This window comes from Ostrea edulis, chromosome 2, assembly GCF_947568905.1.
Source record: "Ostrea edulis chromosome 2, xbOstEdul1.1, whole genome shotgun sequence".
NCBI lineage: Eukaryota > Metazoa > Mollusca > Bivalvia > Ostreida > Ostreidae > Ostrea > Ostrea edulis.
In genome coordinates, this window is record NC_079165.1 from 14,106,684 (window position 1) to 14,121,677 (window position 14,994).

Consider the following 14,994-nt stretch of genomic DNA (forward strand, 5'->3'; position numbering starts at 1 on the left):
TTTCTCACCCACAAGATCACACTTTGAATAACTAATCTGTCACTACTGCCAAAATCGGTCATGTTGAATTGGGATCTGGCTCGATTAAATCGGAGATTTACATCTATCTAATTAGGTAGAACTTTCTCTTCCTGAAACAAATCCAGATGTAATCCATCCACCAAAATGATTTCCTAACTGTTGTCTATTTTCTTGATACGGTTTCTCAACCTCACATCCTTGAATTCATTGGAATACTTCGGGGTAGGTTGGACCTAATTGATATTGATTTTATTACACACTACGTTGAATTCATCAGGTGTTTGATCCAGAGTTTCTAAAATGGACTTTGCCCATATGCCCAGTGGTATCTTCCCCACAGGCTACAGGCTCTCATATGAGGTTTAAGGGTATCGGGGGCATCAAACAGTAATTTCTCTAAGTAGGCTTTGAACGGATAAGTATCAGTTCCCGGGATAGTGATTTTTCCATTAAGATTCACGTCGATTTCACTGAATAAGGAATGCAAGATGTTATTAGCGGGAGTTGAGGTAGATCTCCCTCATGTGAATCTCCGCCGTTCGGTTTTGTAAATTTACAGATACATGTAATCAAGAGATACGATTGCGATAAATCCAGATAAAAAAGGCATGGCGGTCTCCAAGGAAGTCATGATGTAAATGTCGATGGTATTGGACTGTTTTACTAAACTTAAAGTATTCGGTTTTGATAGGTTCACATTTACCTTGTTAACTATCGGTACGAATAATTACTCTTAATAATTTTAAGGCATTGGAAAATAAAACCTGAGGATCCGCGATATCGCAATATAATACATGGATTTGAGATCCTCATGTAAATCAATGATATTCTTTGTAAAGTACGCAACGTTAAGCATTTGATCATGATTTCATTCAGAATTAGTTTTCCTTATACATTCCGAGCGTGTAAGCTAAGGGTATGGGAAAACGAACGCATACTTGAGTTGAAACTGGTGCACGGGTCGATCATATTGTGGAATATACATTAATTTCATGGAATTCTACTACATCTGTATCATTCCCTAATCCGGTCTAAACTAGACTATGTATGTACAGTACCCGATATACATGTACATGTATGGATGGGTAATAACGTCTTATATCAAAGTCATCGATAGAAGTCGATACAATTCACCATCAAGGACGTAAACTGTACACAGGAGCTTTTCAAACATCTCCTTTAGAAAGTTTGTATGTTGAGACCAACAAACCACCTTTCGATCTACGTAGAATAAGACTTACATTGCAGTACTTTATTGAATAAAAGCTAATACTGGGAATCCTGCATTTAGCTGCATAATAAAATTCTTAATATATCCTAAGTATCTAAAAATATGGAAATACAACCATTTAAAATAGGTGTCCACCGTATACTATACAGGTGCTCAAAGTTTACTAAAAATTGGTAAATTTACTCTGGACACCTTAACCCCACCGGTGTTTTTTTTTTTCATTATAAAAAGCAAACCATGGTGGAAAAAACAAGTGGAAAAGAAATTTGCTGAGCTACCGCTTTGTACTATAGTATATAGGTATTGTGGATACAGTAGAAACTGGTACATGTACCAATTGTACTCCCACATTTGAAGAAGCAGCGTATAAGGATTGTGCTTGCAATATCTGTTGATCATAATTGGGGTGCACATATTGAACCCCTATAAGAAGAAGTAGCGTATAAGGGTTGTACTTGTGAGATCTGTTGACCACGATGTATGTGGCTTATATGCATGGACATTTACTAACTAAGACAATGATAGGGCACAGACATTTAGTCATAGAAGTTGATCGTGGGATTCCTGACACCTAACGTATCATGCATAGTTCTCCATGTACACACCCTGATGTGATTTCTTTTAGCACAATGGGATTAGGACAAAGACACTCGGTGTATTAGGCTTCATCAAGACAGCCATGAACTACAATGTTTACAAAAATTGGGAACGTTGTCTTACAAGACTTACACTTTTCCTTATAAGATTGGATTGGGTTTAGTAAAAGGAAATTATAGACACTTTATCCATGATTTTGCTTATATGTAAAATTAATAGGTATGAATTGTCAATAACAAAATATGTGTATGTTTTGCATTGTGAATAGCTTCTCAATTATAATTCATATCTGAGTTGTGAATAAATGTTTCTGAATTGTAATAAAACTGTCTTTTCATAAATAATTGGATGGTCCTGAAAGGGCCGGTGGTCCGGACGACCTACTTTGGATCTTTGACTTTCACTGCCTGGATCCAGATTGGCAGTTGCATCGGCAAAAAAGACACCGTGTCTTGGTGTGTTATCTGGTTTTCACTGATCTACACACCTGCAGCATACCGGGAGCTGCACGCATCCCCCTACCCCACATCAAGGCGGAGTGTGCCTCTCTTGCCTGGAGATGGGACACTTAAACCAAATAGGAACCACCTGAATTGTCCATTAAAAGACAAGCATTGGGTGTACCCTGAGAGGGCGGTGTGCCACAGGTTGGGATGGCGGTGAAGTCCTCCCTGCAAGGAAAATCGCTGGTCCTGTAGGTGATGGTGGTACCCCAGGGGTCAATGGTATCGGTGGCGAAGGTTGTGGTGTATCCGGGACACATTCTATGATGTGCTCACAGCCAGATTCACTGGTGGTTCTGGGTGCGGTTACCTTATTGAATCCATTACTCGCGACGCTAAATGGCACCGAGAATTGCTCTGGCATCGGTGGTGATAGTGATGGTGCCGTTGGCGTCACGGGTGATGACAGTACTGGCGTCGCCGGGAAGTAGGCCAATAATGGTGATAGGGCGGTGGGGCCGGACGGCGAGGTGTCGTCTCGTGTCGATATTCTATCTATGCGACGATTTATTACCAGATTTCCATACTCTAGCTGTCGCCGCACTTGATCAACCATCTCTCGGACCCCAATTGTGTCCATGGGGAAGAAGTGATTCAGGTCATTCTGGGAACATATTTAAGTACCCCATTCTCCCCCACTTGTTGTTTCCCTAACACCATGAGGCGAAACCTGAATCCAGGCAGGATATGGAAGCCAGGTGTATCTCTTATCTCCACTTTTTATTTCTTCTATTTTCTTTCATTTTCTTCCTATAAGCTTGTGTTGCAGTTGTGGAATAAGTCTATCTACAGATACACTGGAATAAAACAGGGAAGTGCAGACATTCTCAAAAAAAGATGAACTTAAAATGGCGATTGACATTGCTCTCGAGAAGAGGGTTTTGACTTTTTTCATTTTTCTACGCATAACTTTTAATTTTACTTAGGATTTATAATCATGTATTCTGGGACACTGAATTGAAAAAGAGCAGTTTGCGCCCAGAATACCCAAATAAGAGAGGGTCAAAGCGGTCGAGTCGGGGGTCAAATGCACTTTTCGAACTAATTTGATATTCATTTTTCCAATATGTACTGATATAGAGATGCTAAATAGCCCATGCACAATAGCAAATAGCATTCATCTGATTTTCATCCTACGTTCGTGGTTTTTTTTTATCACAATAAACTAGCATCTCATCTGAAAGACTCATTAAACACAACACGAATAATACGTTTTGAGAGTTTTATTCATGCCACATATGAAACAGGAATATTTTCAACAATGTCATTTTCAAAATGTTATCCATATTTTTAAAAATCTTTTTTAACATAGGTTCCAATATTTTCTCGACACCGCGAATTCTAGCTTGAAATCGATATCGATCGGTCGACCCACATACTTTGCCGGTCTTTTTCAGGTACCAGATAACAGTTCATTTTTTTCAGATTAAAGGTTACATATTTTCTAGTAATTGATGTAAACTATTCTAAAGACACTGCACTCGGAAGGTCTCGATATATGCTGCATTGTCTGGCACCGTTCTTTATCCCCAATTAAATGCATCGACATCAATCTTATACCAAATACCGTTCTCAATCAAATGTTAGCATAGTCATGGTGATCGGAAGTAATTCAAAATCCATACAGTCTTTGGCAAATCGAAATCCCGGGATATTCTCTATTTCCTTGATGCCCTGGAGTGCAAATACACAAGCCTTTTCTGTGATGTCATTTTCAACCATGACCCGTAAATGAAGGAAATTAAATAATGATAGTCCCTTATACTTCATGTACATGCAGCTTAAATCTTTACTGCATTTTCGGAGTGCATTTTCTAATTACTCTCCCCTAAATAACTCGTGATAATTTTCGTTCGACTAGGATCATTCCTTGACACATTTTAACCCCCGATATCCGTCTATGGTCATTGGAAATGCTTTTTGATGTCACTCTTTAGCCGCTAAAATTGCGGTATTTTCTATTTGTCCAATTCCGTTGTGTTATCAGTTCCAGCCAATGTTTTGTAAATAAAGAAAAACAATTCAAGTCCTTTAATTAAAACGTATCACTTCAATGTAACTTACCTGTAAACATTCATTCCGAATTAAATCGATTTCTCTGGCTTGGTCTGGCATGGCTTTCTTGAGCTCCCCTTCATGAATAACCGTCCAGGGTTAGTGTTTTCTTCCAATCACCAACGCATCTGTTGAAAACTTCCAAGATTCGCTATCTCATGTAAAGCCGAGCGGACACACTAGCTTCTAGACACCTAGTGGAATGGTTTACAACCTGAATACATTGTATGGCATACGCACAGCCTAGATGGCTACCTGGTGTTAGAAGTTCCACCCATAGTGAGTAAATGAAACAAGAAGACATTGGAGTATTCATAGTTTTATAGGAAAAGGACATCCAAGTATAGAGAATGTTCTAGAATACGAATTTTCCATGATGCAATAAGTTTTTCCAGAATAGATGATGCAAAGGATTTCCCAATGAGTTGTTTTTCCCACGACGCAATAGAACTGCACTAGCATGAGTTGACATTATTGCATTATAACAAAAGATTTAGTCTTGAATGAAAACGCAATGGATTTAATTGCGAAACGTAGCAAAATACATAATTACTCCGAGAAGATCTAAAAATTGGTGTTTCGAATATATGTCATACCGGCTATATCGATTTCCCCAGTCCTCTGAGTCATAATGTTGCCATCCCTTGTCCAACAATTCTACAGCAAAGCGCTCCTATCCCAATATGACGTCATTGCTCCCAAGTTCAGTGCACTGTACTCTGTTGACCCCAAAAGTCACTACGTTGCACCGGCCATCTAGTCGGCTTAGATTATATGTGGCAAATATGAGGACCAAACTTCTATGTTCAAAAGGGACGTGACTCTCAGAAAAGAAATCAGAATTTTCTAAGTATCAGCACATTTACGTTTTATTCCCATATCAAATACAATGTTACATGAGATTTTGTTCAGTGGTTTCAGAGTAGTTATGCTAACAAACTGTTTCAGTAATACATGTATATTTAATTTTGGCAAAATTTCAAAGTTCAAGAGGTAAAACTCCCAGAAGAAACTCGAATCAGAATGTTCTGCAAATATACACATCTACACAGGATATCCTGATTATTTACGAAGTTTCATACGATTCTGAAAATATGCGCAGAAAAGAACAGGACAAACAGTCGGGTCATAAACAGTATACGAGTATCATCAGTAACTCAGCTAAATTGCACGAATCAAAAGGATGAAATCAACCAATTTTCTTGAAATCACTACCTCAGGTGAGAGTGAATCCACAATGGCAATTAAATTAATGTTTAAAATTTTCCAATTTTATATGAGCAAGGTGCATATTTAACTTTGATGAGTTTGTAACTCATGAACCTCTTGTTGCTTTTAGTAAACAATTGGAAATGTCATTGATCTTCAAAGAAATTACAACCCCCTATAGATTCATGCATAATTTTGAATATCTGTGATTTCCAGAGATATCACAGGAACTACATGCATATCATTGGGTCAAATGCTTTCTACCGTGTTTCATACCGATTGTTAGGCTGTTCTTGACACACTGATTTTGACTACAGATATTCCGTTTACCTGATCAGGATATAGGGTTTACGGCGGATGTGAGCGGTCGATAGGACGTGCTTAATCCTCCTAGGCACCTGATCCAATCTCTGGTACATTGTATATCCAGGGGTCCGTGTTTGCCCAACTCTCTATTTTGTATTGCTTATAGAAGTAATGAGTTTGATCACTATTCGTTATTTTCACCTTTCATTTTGGATATCAATTAATTCAGTATCTAATTTTTAATTCAGTATGTAAATTATTTTTGTCATCATATCTACCTGTACTTGTTTAAATTCGTAACAAAATATGTGTCTTCAGATGCCCTCATGGATTGATCTAACATGCGCAATGTGACTTCGCTCACGTGCCACACATATAGATGTATATTTAATTGCTTTGATAACATTTAGAAATTCATTTCAAAATTAAGGATTATCTTCCTCATGCATAGGTCTGATCCTTAGACGAATTAAACTCCAGTCTTTGGCACTGTTTTTGCTTTTAGTTCCTATAAGTTTACTTTTATTTCGGATTTCCAAAATTTCGGCTTCAGCATCACTGAAGAGACATTATTAGTCGAAGTGCGCATCTGGTGCATCAAAATTGGTACCGTATAAGTTTTAAATATTGGTTCAAATCTATATATCAAGGTTGTAACATCAAGCTAACATTTTCCTTGTAGCAGTAAGTTACTCCTGATCTGAACTCTGATGAACGTACTCTTGTACAAGGTGAAGAAAACGAACAGTGATCAATCTCATAACTCCCATAAGCAATGCAAAATAGATATTTGGGCAAACACGGACCCCTGTGCAAGCCAGAGGTGGGATCAGGTGCCTAGGAGGAGTAAGCATCCCCTGTCGACCGGTCGCACCCGCCGTGAGCCCTATATCCTGCTCAGGTAAACGGAGTTATACGCAGTTTTTCCCGCTATAACATCCGGTTTTACCTCGCTATACATTTTTTGAGCGGACCTCAGGATCCATGCATGCACAAACTTGGCGTTGCTGGTCTGCACATGTGTTAGTCACTACTTCTTCTGCAAACAACAAAATTTAATATATTCAATTCATTCGATTATGGAAATGTAAAAAATAAATATGGTGTAATAATTAGTATGAAACACGTCAGGAAGCATTTGACCCAGTGATAGTTCGCAAGTTGGGTCATTGCAACACGAATATAGAAAATAACTAAACGTTTCCATTGACTCTTTTATTACAGGGGTTTCAACAGTCTTGATTGAAGTCAGCATTTCGCAAATTCTATGGTCGTTATAATGATCTAGTTCGTCAACACAACCTATCATTGGGTTGAATGCTGTCTAACGTGTTTCATACCAATTGTTAAGCCATTCCTGGCACACTGATTTTGGCAGCGGATAACTCCGTTTACCTGAACAGGATATGGGGTTCACGGTGGGTGTGACCGGTAGACAGGGGATGCTTACTCCTCCTAGGCACCTGATCCCACCTCTGGTGTGTCTAAGGGTCCGTGTTTGCCCAACTATCTATTTTGTATTGCTTGTAGGAGTTATGAGATTGATCACTATTCGTTATCTTCATTTTTCATTGAAGGCATTCCTAGAGACAAGGGTCTCATTATCGGAACGTACACACCTTTGAAGCTACTTACCTTCACAGAAATACCCAGCGCTCTGGCGAGTCATTATCGCAACATTTCTACGCCTTTAAATTCAACATTCCAGATAACCAGCATTACATCTGATCCATATGAAAATACCCTTTTTACAATCATTGGGAACTCAATTTACGCATTCTCAAACTTCAGCATTTGGCAGAATCAAAAAAGGAGTTCACGCATATACAAAGGAAAGAGTTACTCTTGGGGACAGATCGCATCTGATTATGTTTCAAAGAATTTGTATTGGTGTGACTTCTTCTATCGATGGATTGTAATGAAACCAGCTTACACTAGCAATAACACCATATATAGAGTCGTTATTGACAAAGACTTGGAGCATCCAGATGGAATAGCCTTAGATCCTGAAGATGGGTAAAATGTTTTACAAATTAGTGTGGTAAGAACTATGATTTAATATTAACAGATGCATTGTAGGTGTTGTAATACTGTAAAGGCAGGAATATCAGAGGCGACTCAAACCGACTTAAGTTTAAAGTCTCCAGAAAATATTGATGCATTACGAGATATTTAGATACATGTATAACAAGAAACATTGGTGCAAGTACCACATCTATGGGTCAGATAAATGATGCATGATATTAAAACTGCAACAATTATTCTCAAAGAACACTTTCGATATTTGAGCAAATATTAATGCTATTAAAACAAGATACGAAATTGAAAAGGGTTATGCATATGTATCATTTGATTGATATTAGTTAGTACAAAGTCAATTGCGAGACATTGAACAGACAATATTTCCCACTGTCCAGAGTGGACTTATCATGTGACATAAAATCAATACGGGTCATCTACTCCTTAGGATGACCGGTATATCAAGTTTTGTGTCAACCAAGCAAATGAATCTTAGTATATAGGAGGAAATATATTACTATGTCCAGTTTAACCCTTAACCTTTGACCATGTGAACCGAAAAGAGACCATCTACTCTTCATGATGTACCAGTGTACCAAGCTTGAGATATGTCAAGCAAAAGGCTATCATGATAAATATCGTACAGTGTTTTCCTATATCCAGTTTGACACTTGAATATTGACCATGTGACCTCAAAATCAATAGGGGTCATCTGCTTCTTACGTGTTACCGATGTACCAAGTTTGATTTCTATCGAATAATGGCGTCTCAAGATCTTAAGCGGAGAGCATCTTTCTACATCCAATTCGACCATTCACCTTTAACTATGTGACCTCGAAATCAGTAGTGGTCATCTACTCATTAACGTGAACCAATATAACAAGTTTGATATCTGTCAAGCAAAGAGTTCTCAAGACATTGAGCAGTCAATATATTCTTATGTCCAGTTTGGCCCGTTGGCCTTTAACCATGTTACATCAAAATCAATAGGGGGGTTTTCACCTCGAACTCTAGTTTCGTCACGGGTCACAAGAGTTCGACGTAAACAACGAGAGTTTGAGCCCGGGATTAAATCGAGTTCAACTCTAACACGACTGAGGATTCTGACGCAGTAAAGATGGCGGCGCGCGATGGCGATAACATGTGAGTATATTTGTTTTCCTGTTCATTTCAAATAATCACAAGTTTTTTAGGGTTAGGAATCGTAATACAAAACTCTTGAATTAATAACCATATTATACTGTATTAAAAAACATTCGGCAATATTGTATCGTCTGTGCTTGTACTGGGATATTTTGGGTATGATAAACAGAGCAATCAGAAGTATGTATATAAATAGGTAAAAAAATCTTCGTTTTTATGAAATTCATTAAACATACATGACAGATTACTGTAGATTCCTTATTTTACGCGAGAACTTAATTCCGCGATCCTATCGTTTTCTATCAAATCGCGAGAACATAAGATCTCGAACGTCGAACATTTGTAATAATTCCATAAATTATACAACTGTCAAAAAATAAGAGCGAAGTTTTAGAATCTGCGAAGGAAGCTTCTCGTGATTTTACGTGGATATTCATTCCTTGCGTTTATTAGGAATCGGAGTAATGACGATATTGTAGCATAGATGTTTGGTTTGTTTTTCTCAACAGGATTTTTATCCATTTTCAGGGTCCAAATACAATTGGAAGATGGCCAATGTGTTTTCATTGACAAAGACCTTGCTAAAATCTATTTAGCTGAAGATGGTGGTATGCATACAATTTACATATAACTAAAAAAAAGGAAATCATGGACATTTGTTTAGGCACTGGTAAGGAACCTGTTTTGTTTCATAAATATTTGTTTGTTGATTATCTAGCATGTTTTGGGGATTTTTCTTAAAGAATTGGTATCAGTAACAATCAACAATTTCATTCTCAGATCCAGAGACAAAAAGGGCAATTAGAGGTGCAATTCTAGCATGCCGTAAATCAAATTCTACTTCACCTAGTACATTGGAGACCATTCCTATACGATCATCCTCATCTGAATCCCCGTCATCTGGTCCTTCACCACCCTCCAGCGTCTCTGCATCCAGTTCTGACTCACACGTAGATTGGAACTTTATTGAAAATCATTCCCCGAAATGTTACCTTACAAAAATCTTGACTTTTTATTAATGTCTTCTTGTGAAAGTACGAAGTGATTTTCTTCATTATTTACACGTTCTTACTCTGGACCTGAAAAGGATACAGATAGTTCGTATTTTCAAGTCAGAGTATCGGATGACATCATTTAAACATATAACGAGTTCCACGGTCTACTTACTGAAAAATTAAATTTACTTACAGCAGACCATGCATGTTTGGAATGAAAGTGAAGAAAGATTCTTAATCGATTTCAGGCTGCAGAGGGAAGAGAGATTTTTAGACACCAAATCTCAGGATTTTTGTGGGGAGAAATATCATCAGAAATGAGGGGAAATGGTATACATGTTTCCAAAACACAACTTATCAAGAAATGGAAGGCGTTGAAAAAGAAATATAAGGAAGTAAACGATGAGAACAATAAAACTGGAAATTAAAAACACTCCTGGAAATACTTTGATCAGTTCAGTGAAGTTTACGGCAACAAGGCATCCACAAATGTTAGCGTGTCCTTCGACACAGGACGGAGAGATAAAATGAAAATCAAACACAGATAGCAAAGATGAAGATATTTCACTTGTTCCAGAGAAATAAAAACAATCCACATCTAGTGACACAGATTCGAAATCAACAGCTACAGGCACAAAGCTGAAATCTAAGAAGCGCAAAATGTCCGACAGCACAAACTTGATGCAAACTATTCAAGAGCAAAACAGAGAGCTTATGAACTCCATGGAAAAGCACCATGAGGAGAAAATGCGCCGAATAGATCGTATGCTAGAGCTAATGGAGAAGTCCTTGGACAAATAATTCACCTCATGCATTTTCCCCCATCTACAAAGTGTGTACAGGACTGGCAAAGTCCCAGTTTTTAGTTTTGTTTGAAGAAGTCTTCATTATTTTCAGCAATTTCAGTTGCTGAACACTACAAAGGCACCTGAATTGTGGATAGCGTGTATAGATCTTATGTACATACCCACCCCCACCCTTTAGACCCAATGGTTTTTTTAAAATATAGAATCCACACTTCAGGTGCTTGTGGAACACCATACCATTAATTCATTTTTTTTCTCCTATGGTTGTGATACAATCAGTGAAGGTCTTATCATATGTAATACTACCACAAATTATTTCAAAACGAAATTATTGTCGTATTCTAGTTTCAAATAATGAGAGAGTCTTTTCTATGCTGTAATTTGTATTTGCTTTTCCGCAAAAAGTGAATAAAAGATTGACATTTGATTTGTTTGAAGTTTAATCTAATACTTGTATGCAGCAAACTCTAGGCACATGCATAATTATACAAAATACTGTGATAATGAAAAGTCTTTACAAGGGCATTGTATCCATTAGCTGCTGTCTGAATGCAAGGTGAAGACAATGCTCCATCCCTCCCGTCAACATAAATGTTTGGGTAAGCATTAGGATGCCCGTCGTCATCATTGTCTATAAAGGCTTCAACGTCATCGTGATGTAAAACACACAGATTATGCAGGATGCATCCTGAAATAATCAGTGAGACTATACGGGACAGTTTTCGAACAGGTATTTCTCGTAGCCTCCTAAATCTTCCTTTTAAGTGCCCATATACTCGCTCAACAATTTGTCTTGCGGAGGACAGCATCTGATTAAATCGGCGTTGTTCTGCATTCAGTCTTCCATTGTCTCGGAAAGGCGTTACCAACCAATTCCTCAGGGGATAGACACTGTCCGCGATAATAAATTTCCCATGCACTACACATTGTCCATTTTCGGCCTTGTCGAACAAAGAATTTCAGAGGGCACGTGCATCATGGGTGCACACAGGCCAGCCCGTGTACGCATCACGTATAAGCATGTCACAGTCGGCCACAATCTGTTTATTTCAATAGAATCACATTAGGAATAACTATTAACAACAGTTTTATATGATTAATACTTTCTCTTAATGATGAAAAAAATGAATGACATTAACGTAGAGTTTACGCGTGTAATTTACCTTTAGTTGAATGGAAGGCAAGTTTTTTCGGCTGAAATAATCTCTGTCACAACCAGGGGCTGTTGTTAACCGAATATGTGTTCCATCCAAGGAACCAATAACGCCTCGCAAACAAGACTGGAATTCCCTTGATAGAGCTTGTTGTGTATAAGGATCTGGCTAGTTAATCACCTAAAACATATTTACACACATGCATGGATACAAACTTATTTTACTATTTTATATTTGGATTGAAATCTTAAAAATAATCTCTACCACGACTTCAACTTACTTTAACCATGTTTTCGTTGATCGCATTTGATACCGTGATTACGATTTCGTGAACAGTTGTAATGCCTACTGCAAATGTATTGCTAACTTCTCTTAACGTTTCCTGGTTCGCCATGTACCAAAGAAATACCAGCAGTTTTTTATTGGGTGGTATTGGTTCAGAACCACCGGGCCATGCGTTATCATCTGTGATAGAACCTACAACTGAATTCAGGATTATTTCATAAATTTCTGGGCTCACTCGGAAATGTCTTAGAAATTGTTTGCTGTCAAATTGTGGCACAATGTTTTCCGAAAAACCTCCAAGTGTTGGAATATAACGCCGCTCTAGATTTAAAATAATTTGAATGATCCAGGTCTGTTTTATCGCGAGCAAAAACAAAATGTCCGTTTCATCTTCAATAAATAAATCTTCATACAATTGTGCTTTGATGACATTCTCCATTTTGGAGAGTTTCTAGAGTCAAGGAAAATCAGTCGCGTCTAAATCTGCGTGTGCATCAAGAGTTTAATATCGAGAGGTAAAACAAGAGTACGACGTGAAAACGCCCTAGGAGTCTTGTACTCCTCTCAATATACCAGTGTACCAAGTTTAATGTCTGTCAAGAAAAAGGTTATCCTGATATTAAGCAGACAGGATTTTCCTACGTCCGGAGTGAATTGCCCTTTGACCTTTTGACCTTAAAAGCAATAAGGATCCTATTCTGCTCATAACCAAACTACCTATGAAATATCATTACAATCAAAAGAATGGTCCTGAAGATATTGAGCGGACAACATACCGACCGACATGTGCAAAGCAATATACCCCTCTTCTTTGAAGGGGGCGGGGTATAAATATTTACTGGTTTATTGCGTTATATACCGTACTTAATGAAGAATCTTTTTTAAAATATTTCAATTATCGGAAATATTCATAATTCATTGGACAAATATATAAATTATATTTGTCAGTGAATATAGTTGCTGATAGTGATCATTATTGTACCTCAGAATATGTTTGCTATATAATTGTTAGGTGAATAAATTTGGTATTTCTTCTGGATGACGCTAGCCGTGAAATAGTTTCTGAACTATCACACCCTTGGGTAATAATCTCGAATTTATTTATCGGATGCTATATTTCCCCGAGTTTTCTTTTCTGTGACGTCAAAGTCTGATAACTCTAATTAGTTTATCACTCAGATCACCTCCGTCGATTCCATCTAGGCTAATGCCGAATGTTAGTTTACTTCACCTTGGTATGTTTGACACACGTAAAGGCTACTTCGGTATAATAAAATACCTTTTAACTGACTACTCGGACAATAGCAAGTTTATTGTCCCCCAAGACAGCAACTATTTCCCGAGGCGCAGCCGAGGGAGATAGTTGCTGTCATGGGGGACAATAAACTTGCTATTGTCCTCATAGCCAGTGAATAAGTGTATATTAACCAACAGGAACGTGGACTGTAAACATTTTTCCAAATTAGTCACAAATGTGCTAGTGTATACTTTACATGCACAGTAAAATATAACACTATTATTTCTATTACAAATACACTTCAACAATCATTGAATCACCATAATGAACACATACAGACAGTCCGCGGTCATTCCGTATGAAATCAAAGATCAAAAACAAAATATATTTCATACATGTACGTTGGACTGGCTAGTACCGGTGTTATATAACGATACTTTCTCCGGAAGACTGGTCATATAGTGAGTCTTCTACAAAAGAAGTCCCCTTTATAGTGAGGCTTATCAGGAATGGTCCTTTTCGCTATAATTTTACATCTTCTTATTGAAATGCAAGCACAGTTTCTTATATACAATGCTTTAATTCCCTTTACCACAACATAATTTCCGGATATCGGGTACCTTTACAAATACCGATTCAATATTAGGCGACATGGCTTCTCGGCCAGAGCATAAGGTTGTGTTACCAATGAATATGTTCATTCTTTTGAAGAACGTTTCAACTTGACGTATCCCATTATAAAGATTTTTTCAAAAAATGATCGTTAGTATATAAAGACATTTGATGTTTTATCATGGTGCACAATCAGAAGTAAATGCAAGGTTTCAGCTTAAGAGTGGTGGAGGCGACCAATCCTCTGAGGCAATGAGTCTGAAGTATCCGGTGTTATGCGTCCAGTGTGTCCATGGCTAATCACTGGTGGGGACATGGGATGAAGCCCCTGGTGTCATAGAGTAGACCACTCTCAACATGTACCCCCTCCAAAAAATCTGCTTTATGTTCGGCCATTTAGTATTACTTTAGAATGATTTGGAACAATGGAGGATCCAGAGGGTTGTTTCCGATCTATGTTTAAAAGAAGCAGATACATCTTCTACAGTCATCTCGCCCAGAAAATTGATGATTTCAGTAGGAGTGCAAAAATCTGCCATTCCAATAGAGAATATATAAGCAAACCCAAACTACGTTTAGTTTGACCTTAGATTGCTTTGTTTTGTGTGACAGGAGCGTGACGTTGGCATAAAATCGCCACAAATGCCAAAATCAATGCAACATTCATGAATTCAGGGGGTTTTCCTTTCAGAAATCATACAGCCTATGCGTCGAGCAAATTCATATTCAAATGCACTTTCATCTTCTATAAACAAACGATATATTTTATATATTATATTCATTTTGCTCGACAGATGGGCACACCTTTTCCTAAGGAATAA

At 37.8% G+C, this 14,994-nt stretch overlaps 2 protein-coding genes across 2 annotated transcripts in view; both read left to right on the forward strand.

The window, feature by feature from the left end:
• Window positions 1-14,994, forward strand: part of LOC125679644 (low-density lipoprotein receptor-related protein 4-like) — a 408,142-nt gene that overhangs the window by 195,300 nt on the left and 197,848 nt on the right. The gene's annotated exons all lie outside the window — the stretch shown is intronic.
• LOC130052395 (low-density lipoprotein receptor-related protein 2-like) overlaps window positions 1-14,994 on the forward strand; it is a 199,338-nt gene that overhangs the window by 149,006 nt on the left and 35,338 nt on the right. Inside the window, exons 20-21 of the mRNA XM_056157240.1 lie at window positions 2,457-2,779; window positions 7,489-7,938. Coding sequence (XP_056013215.1) covers window positions 2,457-2,779; window positions 7,489-7,938 — 773 coding nt within the window. The remainder of the gene's footprint in view (window positions 1-2,456; window positions 2,780-7,488; window positions 7,939-14,994) is intronic.